This window comes from Corvus brachyrhynchos, unplaced genomic scaffold (assembly GCF_000691975.1).
Source record: "Corvus brachyrhynchos isolate BGI_N302 unplaced genomic scaffold, ASM69197v1 scaffold60, whole genome shotgun sequence".
Classification (NCBI taxonomy): Eukaryota; Metazoa; Chordata; class Aves; order Passeriformes; family Corvidae; genus Corvus; species Corvus brachyrhynchos.
In genome coordinates, this window is record NW_008236767.1 from 2,098,967 (window position 1) to 2,112,422 (window position 13,456).

The 13,456-nt window shown below is 40.9% G+C and overlaps 1 protein-coding gene across 2 annotated transcripts in view; it reads right to left on the minus strand.

The window, feature by feature from the left end:
- Positions 1–13,456, minus strand: part of LOC103625483 (ethanolaminephosphotransferase 1) — a 55,348-nt gene that overhangs the window by 25,441 nt on the left and 16,451 nt on the right. For both annotated transcript variants that reach the window (XM_017727435.1, XM_008644913.2), the window contains exons 3-5: positions 12,365–12,473; positions 10,204–10,278; positions 3,314–3,582 (exon numbers count right to left, since the gene is read on the minus strand). In XM_017727435.1, the coding sequence (XP_017582924.1) occupies positions 3,314–3,582; positions 10,204–10,278; positions 12,365–12,473 (453 nt within the window). The remainder of the gene's footprint in view (positions 1–3,313; positions 3,583–10,203; positions 10,279–12,364; positions 12,474–13,456) is intronic.

Genomic DNA, 13,456 nt, shown 5'->3' on the forward strand with positions numbered 1-13,456 from the left:
CTCCCATTACACTTAAGGCAGCACCAATGGAGCAGAGGTATCGTTACATCATATTAAGGAAAAATTAGTACTTTGTTCCCCTGCCATGAACTCAGCTGCAGTGGCTTATGAAAAGCAACAGCAGGATTAGGTGAGTATTTAATTAGGGTAATATTAAATTCTTCAGAAAGAAAACAGACTTTTTTTTTAAACAAAACAAGAGGATGTCTGTGAAAATTAACATATGGCAAGAAGCCAGAAATTTTAATTTCTCAGGAAAGTTTTGTCTTTTTTTTTTTTTTCTGCAAGAAACTTAATTTGCAGATACTAGCTTTCTTTGGTTAGCCTTGTGACAAAAATAAAAGTCTTCGTTTTCACAAGATGTATCCAAGGGAATTTCTCACAGATCATAGCAGAAGTTTATTTTTTAGCCTTTCCTTTGGACTTTTGGGGTTTCCAATAGGTGTGCTTACTCAAAAGTGTACGAAAATTGTCTAGATGCTATGGTACAGAGGCTCCTCTCCCTGCACCTTTTTCTGCTACTCAGGAATCAGCACAGGATAGATCCTTGTGCGGGAGGGAGGAGAGACAGGAATAGCTTTCCTTGCTGCATTTGCTGCCACCTTGATTCTGGATCCACAAATGTAACAGTCCTCTGACCAAGCATCTCTCAGACACATTACAGCCATTTTTCAAGTTTACAAACCACAGCTTCCTGTAAATGGTTGTCTGCTGTAATCAAAGCTAATTGGAGTGCCAATTACAGCCCAGCTAGTGTAATTGGGTTACCAGTTCTGATGACTCATCAAGTCACAGAAAAACGTGATGTGCATAAGTCCCACAGATCTCTCTGTCTACAACAAGGTATTTTTTTCAAGAGGAACAGCAGCTCTTTTTCTACCCCAGCTAAGGCAGAGCCCGTGAGCGGGGCTGTCTGTGCTTATGCACCGAGGAGCTGACTCAGCAGCAGCGTCCTGGGAGCCACATGCCAGCTAAGTGCTCATTAAGGCCATCAGTCCTCTATTTGAACACTTACAGTAACTAATGTTTTTCTTGAGTTCTGGGGTGATAACAAAGTCCAAACTTCCTGGCTACCATCAAATTTAAAAGCAGAAGCAGGGAACTAATCACCTGAGCATCTGACGTGTCAATGCAACAGCATCAAGTTGTAGGTGAAATTACTGAAGACAGGACAGAGAGGCACATTCCTGCAGCAATCCAGCTAGGAATGCCATGGAGGAAATACTGAACTAAACATTGTGAATCAGTCTTGAAGCAGCTAGTGAGTGCTTCTACTCTCTGCCTCTAAATGTGACTGTGGGAATGCCTGGCAGAGAAGCAGCAGCAAAAGAAAACATTACCTTTCTCACTCATCATCAGCCATTTGCTATTTTCCCCAGTATCCTCCAAGTTACAGGAGATGATAGTGCATGTATCATGTCAAATTTGCTGAATGGGTTTACAAAACAAGGACACATTTTTAGGGGAATTAAGATATTTTACTAGACTAGTTAGTAGAGCTGGAAAAAAATACATTATGTACTTTCTGGTGTGCATGTAATGTGGTTTAGACTAATGGAAAAAAACCTAGCTTGATCTACAAATCCTGCCTTCTCTTTGTTCATAGGCAATCACAACTACAACAGCTATTTTTTACAGATGGGAAAACTGACATACAGGGTTTTCAATAGTACAGTCTTCCACCACTTCTGATGACTGTGCTAAATAGCACAAAAAAATCCTTACATTTACAAGCTTATCACTTTGACTGTAACCAAGTCATCACAGAAGGTACTAGAAAGCAAGTAAGCAGGACAGCAGTTCAGCATCAGAGGGGAACAGGAAACAGCACTTGTTATCACCTTCCATCCCAGTTAATCAAAGCAGTTTACAAACTTTACTGATATTCAGCCTTGCCAAAAATCTGTCAGGCAGGGAAATATTAATCCCATTATTTCCCAGATGAGAAAACAGTGCCACAGGCAAACAGTGCCACAGGCAAACAGTGCCACAGGCACAGGTCACTAACAGGCACTGACAGCGTTAACAGTACTGCTCTGCTAGTTGATATCCATTCCCAGACTTAACCACTAATACACTTTGGATGCTGTAGCAATCCAGCAGAGCTTTCTAAACATTCACATGTACAGTGATCATCTGAGCAACAAGTGAAATAGGCTATTCCTCTCCTGCTGGAAGAACTTCACAAAGAAGCCTTACACAGACATGGCTGAAACTTGCACACCAGCTGGCTGCCTAATGTCTTAGTCCTGAGCCAACTTCTTCTCCCAAAACTTATTTTCTAGGGGACAACACAGATGCACCACAGCTGGACCACCATCTCTGAGTTGTTCTCAAACCACTGGATTCTGATTATGTTTACAGCAATACATCTGCAGCCATTAATTCGAATACTGTATTTCTATTAAAACACATATTTGAGTATTTGTCAAACTTCTTTTCAATTATTTGGCTGCACCTTTCATCTCGTGCCTGTGACAGGAAGCTCAGAAGACTGACTGTGCTCTTCAGGCTGCAAGACCTTGGCTTTCTGAGACACAGATAAGCCAGCCCAGAGAAATCCCAGTGCTGGGCCCTTGGAAGTGCTGGTTAATACTGTTACTCATCTGTGCACTGAGGATACCATTCACTGTGGTGCCCTGGCCATGTTTCTGAAGAGGTCCACCTCAAGATAGGGCTGTAAACCAGACAAGAACTCAGCTGGTGCTGACTGTGGGCTGATAAGTAATTCATGTTACTGAATGTCTATGATTTTTTGACATCCATGATGACTGACTTCTTTTTCAAAGGTAGAACTCACTTGACAACAGTTAATGCCCACTGCATAGGTACAAGGCTATTTCCATCACCACATTTGTTGTAAAATGGGGTAGAATTGAGGTCTGGTAGTGTATAACTAGGTAATTACTGTTAACAGATACTACTTGGACTAATTCACATCGTGCCTCGCAACCTGGTATTGAGGGAAAAAATGGTTGTGACTTCAGACAGCACAGTAATTTTCGTTAATACACAAATCAAATGCAGTTAAATGACATTCTCATGGGCACTGTCTGGCTGCTAGGCTTGCTGCAAGCCTTTTTTCTCCTGCACAGCAATGGATCTCTGATGCTGACAACTTGCTCAAGAGCAGCTCTTTATTGCAAATACAGAAAATATTTCTGAATTGCTTTTAGGGCTTTGCAATTTCACATTTTTCAATATCTCAGCCAAGTTTATTTGCCTTGAGCTCCATTTTTCTATTGCTTTAATATTATGAAAACAATTACATAGTTAAAAAACCAAAACCAAAACAGGGATGATAAATACTTACCACTTGGCTTATATCATATCCCCAAGGAAGAAAAAGAACTCCTGTGTTATATTTCTCCCAGTGTGAACACATGAAGTTAAACAAGACAATGCTTAAATATATATACATTGTATATACAGAAACTCCAGTCTTCCCATTGTCACGGGAACAGACAGAAAAAAAAGAAAGAACAAAAATGGAGGTAGCCCAGCTATCCAGCCCATGGTCAAATAATTCTCCCAGAGGAGTACTGGACTGAGTCCTTCGAGCATGTTTCCCATCTATGGAGTCTAGAAGGATTGAGAAAGGAAAAGAAACAAGGAATTAGAGCACAACAAAAGGAGTAGCTTTCTTCACATACACTTCACTACTGCTATATATAACATGCAGGAAAATTACACTCATGACAGCAAACTGAAGCACAGCAGCCCCCTCAATGCCAACAGGTTAGAACTGCTCATAAAATATTTGATCCAGTTATCAAGTAATTTTTCTGTCCTTAGCTCTGAAACTGAATGCCTCCTTCCTTATAAGTTTTAGAAAGACACTCATAATTACTTGCCCCCAGTGGTCTTGAAACACTTTTACATCAGTCCCTGCAATTAGTTTCAAGGGCTGAAAAGTGTCCATAGGGCTTCTTGCCCATCCATAGGTGTTGTGGACCCTTCGAGCCTTGTGGGGTAGATTCACTAAGGCATTTAAGTTGCTTGATGCTCAATACCTCAATGACTAACAGTTACATGGCAGCTTCAAGGAGCAAATTTCACAAAATTTATTTGTATTTGTGCCTCCATATATTTCAAAGTGTTTTTCAGTTTCAAACAAGAGTGTGTGCCCAGGTGGCCAAAAAGGCCAATGGCATCCTGGCCTGCATCAGAAAGGGTGTGTCCAGCAGGACCAGGGCAGCGATCCTGTACTCGGCACTGGTGAGGCCACATCTCAAGTCCTGTGTTCAGTTCTGGGCCCTTCACTACAAGAAAGACACTGAGGTGCTGGGAGGTGTCCAGAGAAGGGCAACAGAGCTGGGGAAGAGTCTGGAGCACAGGTCTTATGAGGAGTGGTTGAGGGAGCTGGTTCTTGTCCTGGTTCCTGTCCTGAAGAAAAGGAGGCTCAGGAGTGGCCTTACCACTCTCTACGACTATGTGAAAGGAGGTTTTAGTGAGATGGGGGTCAGTCTCTTTTCCCAGGTTACAAGTGACAGGAAAAGAAGAAATGGCCCCAGGTCACACCAGGGGACCAGGGTCACATTGGACATTGGGAAAAATTTCTTCACCAAGACAGTTGTCAAGCACTGGAACAGGCTGCTCAGGGAAGAGGTGGAGTCACCATTGCTGGAGGTGTTTGGAAGATGTGCAGACTTGGGGACATGGTTTAGTGGTGGACTTGGCAGTGCTGTGTTCATGGTTGGACGTGATGACCTTAACGGTCTTTTCCAACATGTACAATTGTATGATTCTAAGAATGCATTATAGTTAAGGTGCATTATGTGCTGATCACTTTTAGTATTGAGTGCTTGAAAAATGGTCCAACACTGTTCTGGACCTTACTCTGAGGGTGTAGTTGGACAGTATGGTTTGAGTTGATCTGATAGTTCACTGTGGTCGAACAGGGCAACCTGCAGCCTGTTCAGATGGCGGAAAGTCAGCAAACATTACATTTTCTTGTGGGTCACTGAATTGGTGCTGTGAATGGTACAAAATGCATGGGAGATGGCACTAGGGAGGGATGGTGAATGCAGGGAGGAGAAAGGTGGTCTAGAAGCTGTAACCTTTCTTAGTTGTAAAGTCAAACCATACCCTTAGTCTCTTTTCTGAGACTGTGCAGGAGAAAAATAGAAATATTTTCCTCTTAAGTGCAAAGATGCAGGATGAACCTCTTAGGAAAGAGAACAAACCCTACAGATTACTTATTGTTGTCTTGAATCTCAAAATAAAATGGAGATGTTTTTCCTTTTTATATTACTTGGAAGGTGCTATAGCTAACAATTATTAACTATTGATGGCATTAATAACCCAAAACTGACTAGGAACACAACCCAGCATAGTGAGACCAAAGACACCACAGCTGCTGTAGATCATATACTACTTACTTCTCCAGATTATTTGGCAGTACTATGAGTTTTGTATAATGTAAATATAGTTCAGAGATCTAAACCAGGAAAACATGGGATTTCACTTTGTGCAGATTTTAGACTATATCTCTATTGTAATACCTAAGCAGCTGTGAGTTATCCTCCGCTAAAATACAAATCTCTTGAGACAGTTCTCACAACTCTAAAACTTAAATATCTCATAGAGGATTTCAAATACAGCTTGCCTCCTTCTAGAGACACATTCTCTCTCTATTAACATTTCCACTGAATTTTCAGCATCTTTCTGAAATGTGCTGAAAGAAAACTGTATAAGTTTTAGGTTACTTGAATGGTGTTGCTATGGAAGTAGAAATTCTTCCATTCATTAAACAGTATCTCTGAAACTTAACTAGGAAATAAGGATGTAAACAATCCTAAAGAGTTTATGGTGTTTTACAGTCCAAGAACACCTATCCCAAATCAGGCAGAATTCAGTTACACAGGTGTTAGTATTTAAAATAAGAATGTTAGAAGATTTGTCTGTTTATAAATTTTAGGTTGTCACACAAGTATATAGATACTAAAATATGTACCTCACAGTGAACTAGTGGTTCTCATTTTGCAAAAACTTTGGTTTTTCTAAAAAGAGACTTATAATGTTGCATAAAATACAGTACTTCTAAATATAATGGTCATGAAGAAAAATACAGGAACTATATGTCACATACATAAAATTGGATTTTCAGAAATCCTTAACCACATTTTCCATGTAGTTTCATTAGGTTTTTGAGAGACTGAAAATATTTTCTGGTTTAGGTTTCGGTTTGAAATCATTCATGCCAGTGATGGTGTGTGCTCAGTAGTGGACATACACTGTTTCACACTTCCATTGCTTTAGAATTCTTATATTATGATTCTCCCTCACAAAAGTTCATAAATATTCAGTTTTATTGAAGTTTATGTAACTTTTAAGGAGTAGAATTCAAAGTAACAGCAAAGAGCACTCTATTTCATGGAAAGGAAATGATACCAAACCACCTTAAAAAAGCAGGGGTGGGGAAGAACAGCATGCTAGGGAATTTGGAGACAGTAACTGTGTCATTAAAATAAGCTGAGAAAGATTACAGTTGCATATTTAGTTAGTTATTATGGCTCTTTGCAGTCTTCCAGAGGGAAAACTTTGGCCATGCAAAATTAAATCTGAGACTAAATATTTCATGAAGTGGCTTGGACAGCAGACATAAAAATCTACATATACATTAGTTCATTATAGCTTTGACTGTCAGCATCATATTCCTTGTCTTCCAAGTATTGGGAACTACAGGCTTCACTGGCAGATACCATCTACATTAAAAATCTCAGAAGCTGAACTTCCCATGTGCCTACTGGGGTGCCATACAGTAACACTTCCAATATGTAATTCCAATTTATGAAATAATAGTCACTTCATTAAATTCCATACAATGACATAAAAAATGGTTTTCACAAAAGAAACCACTGCTTCTGAGTACAGAGAGTGGCTGGAGAAATCTGACAAAGGATGGTTGTCCCATTGCTTTTTATGGTACAAATACAAAGAAATCCCAGACAAGAAGATTTTGGCACAATCTCACCAATTGAATAGCAATGCCAAGGCATGTACAATGCAGAGGGAGATGTCTGCCCAAGGGGATACCCCAGGTCAATCAAGACGGCTCTACATGCATGGGTGTGATTCCAAAAGTGGTCAGCCCCTTTACACAGCACTGCAGCCTAAACATAAAACACATCTGTACGTAGCCTGAGGATCTCCAATATGGCACACAAATGTATGGCTACACTGCAATGGCCTCACCAGAAACAGCTCCAAGGAGAGGGTACATTTAGAATCAAAGAATAGACTCATTAAGGTTCTCATTAAGGGAAAGACCTCCAAGGTCACTGAGTTCAACCTCTGACTGAACATCACCATGTCAACTAAGTCATAATTCTAAGTGCCACGTCCAGTAGTTTCTTGAACACCTTCCAGGGGTGATGACTCCACCACCTTCCTGGGCAGCCCATTCCAAGGCTTAACCACACTTCCAGATAAAAATTTCTTCCTGATAGCAATCAGGAACCTCCCCTGGCACAGCTTGAGGTCATTCCCTCTTATCCTGTTGATCATTGTCTGAGAGAAGAGACCAACCCCCACCTTGCTACAGCCTCCTTTCAGGTAGCTGTAGAGAGTAATAAGGTTCCCCCTGAGCCTCCTTTTCTCCAGACAAAACATCCCCAGATACCTCAGCTGCTCCTCATAGGATTTGTGCTCCAGACCCTTCCCCAGCTCCGTTGCCCTTCTCCAGACATGCCCCAGCACCTCAATGTCTTTCCTGTAGTGAGGGGCCCAGAACTGAACACAGGATTCGAGGTGTGGCCTCACCAGTGCCGAGTACAGAGGGACCATCGCTGCCCTCGTCCTGCTGGACAAAAGCTTTCTGATGCAGGCCAGGATGCCATTGGCCTTTTTGGCCACCTGGGCACACACCTGCTCATGTTCAGCCACTGTCAACCAGCGTCCTCAGGTCCTTTTCCATTGGGTCACTTTCCAGCCACTCTTCCCCAGCCTGTGGTGCTGCCTGGGGTTGTTGTGACCCTGGTGCAGGACCTGGCACGTGGCCTTGTTGAACCTCCTATCACTGGCCTCAGCCCACTGATCCAGCCTGTCCAGATCCCTCTGCAGAGCCTTCCTGCCCTCCAGCAGATCAACACTCCCACCCAACTTGGTGTCATCTGCAAACTCACTGAGGGTGCACTCAATCCCCTCATCCAAATCATTGATAAAGCTGTTAAACAGGTCTGATCCCCTGGTTGTCCTGCATGTGCTGCATAATGACACTAAAGATGATCTGTTCCGTAACCTTCCCAGACACCGAGGTCTGGCTGACAGTTCCCCAGATCCTCCTTCCAACCCGTCCTGCAGGTGGGCATCACACTGGCCAACCTCCAGTTCTCTGGGTCCCCCCTGGCTCACCAGGACTGGTGATAAATGATGGAGCAGCCTGGCTCTTCCAGCGGTTCTCTCAGTACCCTGGTGTGGATCCCATCCGGCCCCACAGACTTGTGAGTGTCAAGGGGCACAGCAGGGCACTGACTGCTCCCTCCTGGGTTCCAGGGGGTCAGTGTGCTCCCTGTCCCTGTCTACCAACTCAGCAGGCCACCTGCCTTGAGGATATCAGGTCTTTCTGTTGAAGACTGAGGGAAAGAAGGCATCAAGTACCTCAGCCTTTTCCTCATCTTTGGTTACAATGCTCCCCTCCACCTCCAATAAAGAATGGAGATTTTCCTTGGCCCTCTTTTTTTTAATGTATTTATAAAACCACTTTGTATTATCTTTCACAACATGGCCACATTGAGCTGTAGCTGAGCTTTCACCAATCTAATTTTCTCTCTAGAAGACATGATGACATCCTTGTACCCTTCCTGAGTTGTCTGCCCCTATTTCCCAGGGTCATAAACTCTTTTTTTTCTCCCCAGGTTCCAGTGAAAGCTCCCTATTCAGCCAGGCCAGTCTTCTTCCCTGATGGTTCATCTTTTAGCACATAGGGACAGCCTGCTCTTGTGCCTTTAAGATTTCCTTCTTTAAATATATCCAGCCTTTCTGGACCCTTATTACACAGAACTGTGCAGTCCCTTTAAATATACTACCTTGAGTCTCCCCAGAAAAATAACTCTGTTGCACCATGTTGTGGAAAGACTAGTTTGGAATGAGAGAGCTTTGGAAGAGAAAGTGAAAAAGCCACACTAACGTGGATCTCACTCCCAGGTCAGCATCATTTCAGGTCTATGTCTTCATACCACTGCACAGCAAGGTGCAATGTACCTAAAAATACAGTCATAGCACCATATAAAGCAGTAAAAATGGAATATGAAATTGAGGTGTAGGTGTTATAGGAGAAAAACAGCAAGAGGAAAGGAAAAAAAGATACTTATTTCCATAAGAAGCTAAGGTCTGTCATCACATCTGTCATCACCATCTCTCCTGACACACACCTTAAGCACTGAAACACCTAACAATTTCCCTTTTTCTGCTTTGTCCTTTATTTTTCCTATCTTAAAAGCACCCTCTGCTAATGCTGGTGTCAGGAAGCTTCTCAGAATGTCATCATCAGGGGACAAAGATTTTTATGAAACCAAACAGCAGTGACTCCCCTATGAAGACAGGCTGAGAGAGTTGGAGGTGTTCAGCATGGAGAAGAGAAAGCTACAAGGAGACCTTAGAGCAGCCTTCCAGTACCTAAAGGGAGCTGCAAGAGAGCTGGAGAGGGACTTCCAAGGGCACATAGGGAATGGATTTAAACTGAAAGAAGGTACGGTTAGATTAGGTATTAGCAAGAAAACCTTTACTGTGAGGGTGGTGAGGCACTGGATTGGGTTGCCTGGAGAAGTTGGGAACATTCCATCCCTGGAAGTGTTCAAGGCCAGGCTGGATGGGGCTCTGAGCAACCTGATCTAGTGGAAGGTGTCCCTGCCCACGGCAGGGGGATTGGAACTAGATTGCTGCTATATAATGATTTCTATTGTATCTCTAAAATAATTTGAACTTTCAAGATGGATAAGAGGTACTGTAATAGATCCTCTAATATATTACTTAATATGCTTTTTTGGGGGGGAGGGGTGTTTAAGTCTTATGAATGGGTTTTTCTTGTGTTGTGGCTTGGGGGTTTTTTGTTTGTTTGTTTTTAATCAAAAAGAGAGCTGTTTTGGAAAGAGATCAGTAATTTAGCCACAATGCCTCTTTATCTCAGAATCAGCACCAGTAAATTTGAAGATAAAATTACATGAAAATGTCAGACATGCAAATTATTTCACTGTACATTACCTAAAGCGTAAGCACAGAAGGTGGTAAAAGCACTGAACAGCCACACCCAGGTGGGAACAAGTCCAGGACTGGTACCTGAAAAAAATGGGGGGGTAGTGAGTCAGTGTAACAGGGGTTAACACCAAAGAAATCCCCCAAGATACACATATACATACAACCGAGCTGCCACTGATTAACCCACCGCATCAAACAGATTGCAATGCTGGCGTCTGACCTTCGGGCATCGGTGAGCTCTAGCAAAGAAGCACTGAGCAGGCTTCAATGTGTTTACACCGTAAAGGACAAAAGGTAATGCAGAGGGTTTTGGTCCTGAAATGACTCTAGTATTGCACAAAACAATGATAATAACTAGGCAAAAATTTTCACAGGTCATGGGAAGACTATCCATTGAAAAATTAGTTAATGTTCATGGACTATATAGAGGGGAAAAAAAAAGTTTTCAAGCATGATTATCAGTGCCAGTCTGGGGTTTGTGCAGCACTTTTACCACACAGATCTGAACAGGAAGTTTTTGTCCTTAGGCTAGCAGAAATATTACCACCCTTATTTTTTTCCTCTTGAGAAAAAGGAAGAGATAGCTGAATTGGACAGAGGCCAGTTCTGTTCTTGCTCTCCTGATAGCACTAACCTAAGGTTATTGTTGCTCTTTTAAGGAAATCGATCCTTTTTCCAAAGAGGGTTCTATTTAACTTAAACATCAACCAATACTACATCAACACTAAACAACTGTAAATGCAATGCTCTCTCAGGTTTCTGTCATTTGGCACCAAACACAGGGAATTCCAGCATACAGAGGTGTGTCTTTGCATGAAAGATGCCAGGAGATGCCTGCACCTAAAGTAGTGCCCTGACTACCTTTCTCTCAGTGCCTCATCTCACCATTCTGAAAGAAACGATGACAATTCCTGACTCCTAGCTACAAATCTGCAAACTGTAGAATGAAAACCAACTGTGCAGGAAATTAGGTCGTTTATTTCTGATCCTAGGTATAGGATTGATATATGATACCCAAAATGCTCTTTAGCTTGCATGAAAGTTTTCCAAAAATTGAGAAATGATGGGTACTGATGTGAACTGAGGAAGAGCTTGCAAACTACTCATACAGGTCTCAACTCTAACAGACTTAATCACCATTTCAAATGTCTTCAAGTTCCACGTATATCTGCTGAGAATGTGTCAAGATAACATCATCCCACTGAAAAGATCTGTTCTGGATGCTCTTTTATTACAGTCTGAGTAACTATCATCTGCATTGATAAAAAAAACCCCAAGTGTTTAAGAATGAGGCCAGACAACTATTTAACAAGCTGGTCCTCAAAACGTAACTTTTGACCCAAAACTGCTAATAAGTATCCCTGCCTCTAGAATTGCTATGATAAATGTACAAACAGCTCACACCAAAGGGTACATCCTGAAGCTAACCACAGGCATAAAAAATGAAAGGCAGCTAAATGTAGTTATTTCAGGAAATAAAAGTGTTCTCTTCACTAAATTGTCTAGTTTAAAGAAAATCAAAGCCTTTTATCTAAATATATTTTACATATTAATCACCTGGAAGATTCTTACTATTTTCTGTGGCCTCCAAGAGCTGGTCTGAGAAGCCCAAACCAAACATGTCCTACACTCAGGAGCAATCAGATCCAAAAAATTTCTGACTTAGTTTACAATGAGGAGCAAACATGGAGTCGAACTTCGAAAGTCATAATTTGAAGAGACATTTATTTAGAAACTATGCTTCTGTCTAGAAGTAGTCTTGAATAGGGGGTGTGTATGTGTGGAGTAATGAAAGGGAAATGAACTCATTCAGGCATCAGTTTAGGTATTAGGAAATGTGAAATCAATGAAAATGTTATGGAGAATATTCAGGTGGATTTTGGCTGTGTATTTAAACCCTGGAATGAACTTTAAATAAAATGAGATCTTATCAGAGACTTCAAGCAGCATATGCTGAAACCCATTTTAGGGGTAAAATAAAATAAGATTTTTCAATAAAATGATCTAAATTTATAATGCTATGTGTGAGGTAGATTCTTCTACATGCACATATAGGAGCCTCATTAAGGGAGTAAGTGGAAGATTCAAGTGTCTGATAGCTCCCTGTAACATTCAGAAGTATAAGCAGTTCATTTATTCTGAAAAATTACAGTGTGAAGAAATTTACCTGAGGCAGTGTAGTCCCAGTCATAAAAAGATAATAGAAAATAATTAAATAAAATCATGACAAATCCAGAGAATGTTAACAGGTTGGGAGCAATCCACAAAGGCACTATCTGTTAAAAAACAAAGGGAAAAAAATTCAGAAAAATTGTATTTCTAATTGTACATCCTATTTTAATGAAATATTTTGTATCAGGAAAGAAGCCTTTATGACATCAGCAATGTTCAGATTTGTGTATATTTCCCCATTTTCAAATTAAAATACAGTTTTAATGTCTGAAATTTATTTTCAAATGAAATCCTTTTGCCTGATTTTTGTGACTGAGGTAAGAATGACATTTTAAAACATTGTATTCCCTGTGTTGTACGTTATCCTTATTTACCCAGCCAACAAGGAAAGCCTTTTGTGATCAGCTGTATCAGAACTGAAAGCAGACTGCAGCACCCCAGTGTGGTAATTCAGCATCCACGTGGCAGGTTTCTTAAGTACTCTGTTCCCACACTTTAACAAGGAAAGTTCTTCTTTCAAAGTATGTGAATAATTTCTTAATCAAAATATCAACAAAATCAGACCCTGAGTGCATTACACTTTTAGATTCAGAAGATTTCCCTGTTACAAGCATCTCCCTTCTTCTCTAGATAGTAACTTTCTGACAGGGTCTGCCTATTTACTCATCGATTATAAACACTCCATTAATTCATTTTACTTTGTAGGGTGCTGAAAAGGACTCTCTGCCTTTACCTAAACCTCTTTGTCCTAATAACCATTCTCAGGTATTCATTCCCTGTGGCTTTAAGATGCTCCTTACACTGCGACAGGAATCCCTTTTGGCAACAATCTTCCCAAGTAACATGGTTTCTCCAGAATATTTTTTGAAATAGCATACACAGCTTTCTACATGATTTTTAGACAGAACACATTTGCAGAAATACTAAGTATCAACCATTACCATCTCTCAAACACATTATCGATATATTTAAAACACAAAAACAGTGGAGACTTATAATTAAATTATTTGGAGTGTCTAAGGACTCAAAATGTTTATAAACTACTACAACACTATAAAATATTACAAGACTATATTAAAGAAAATCA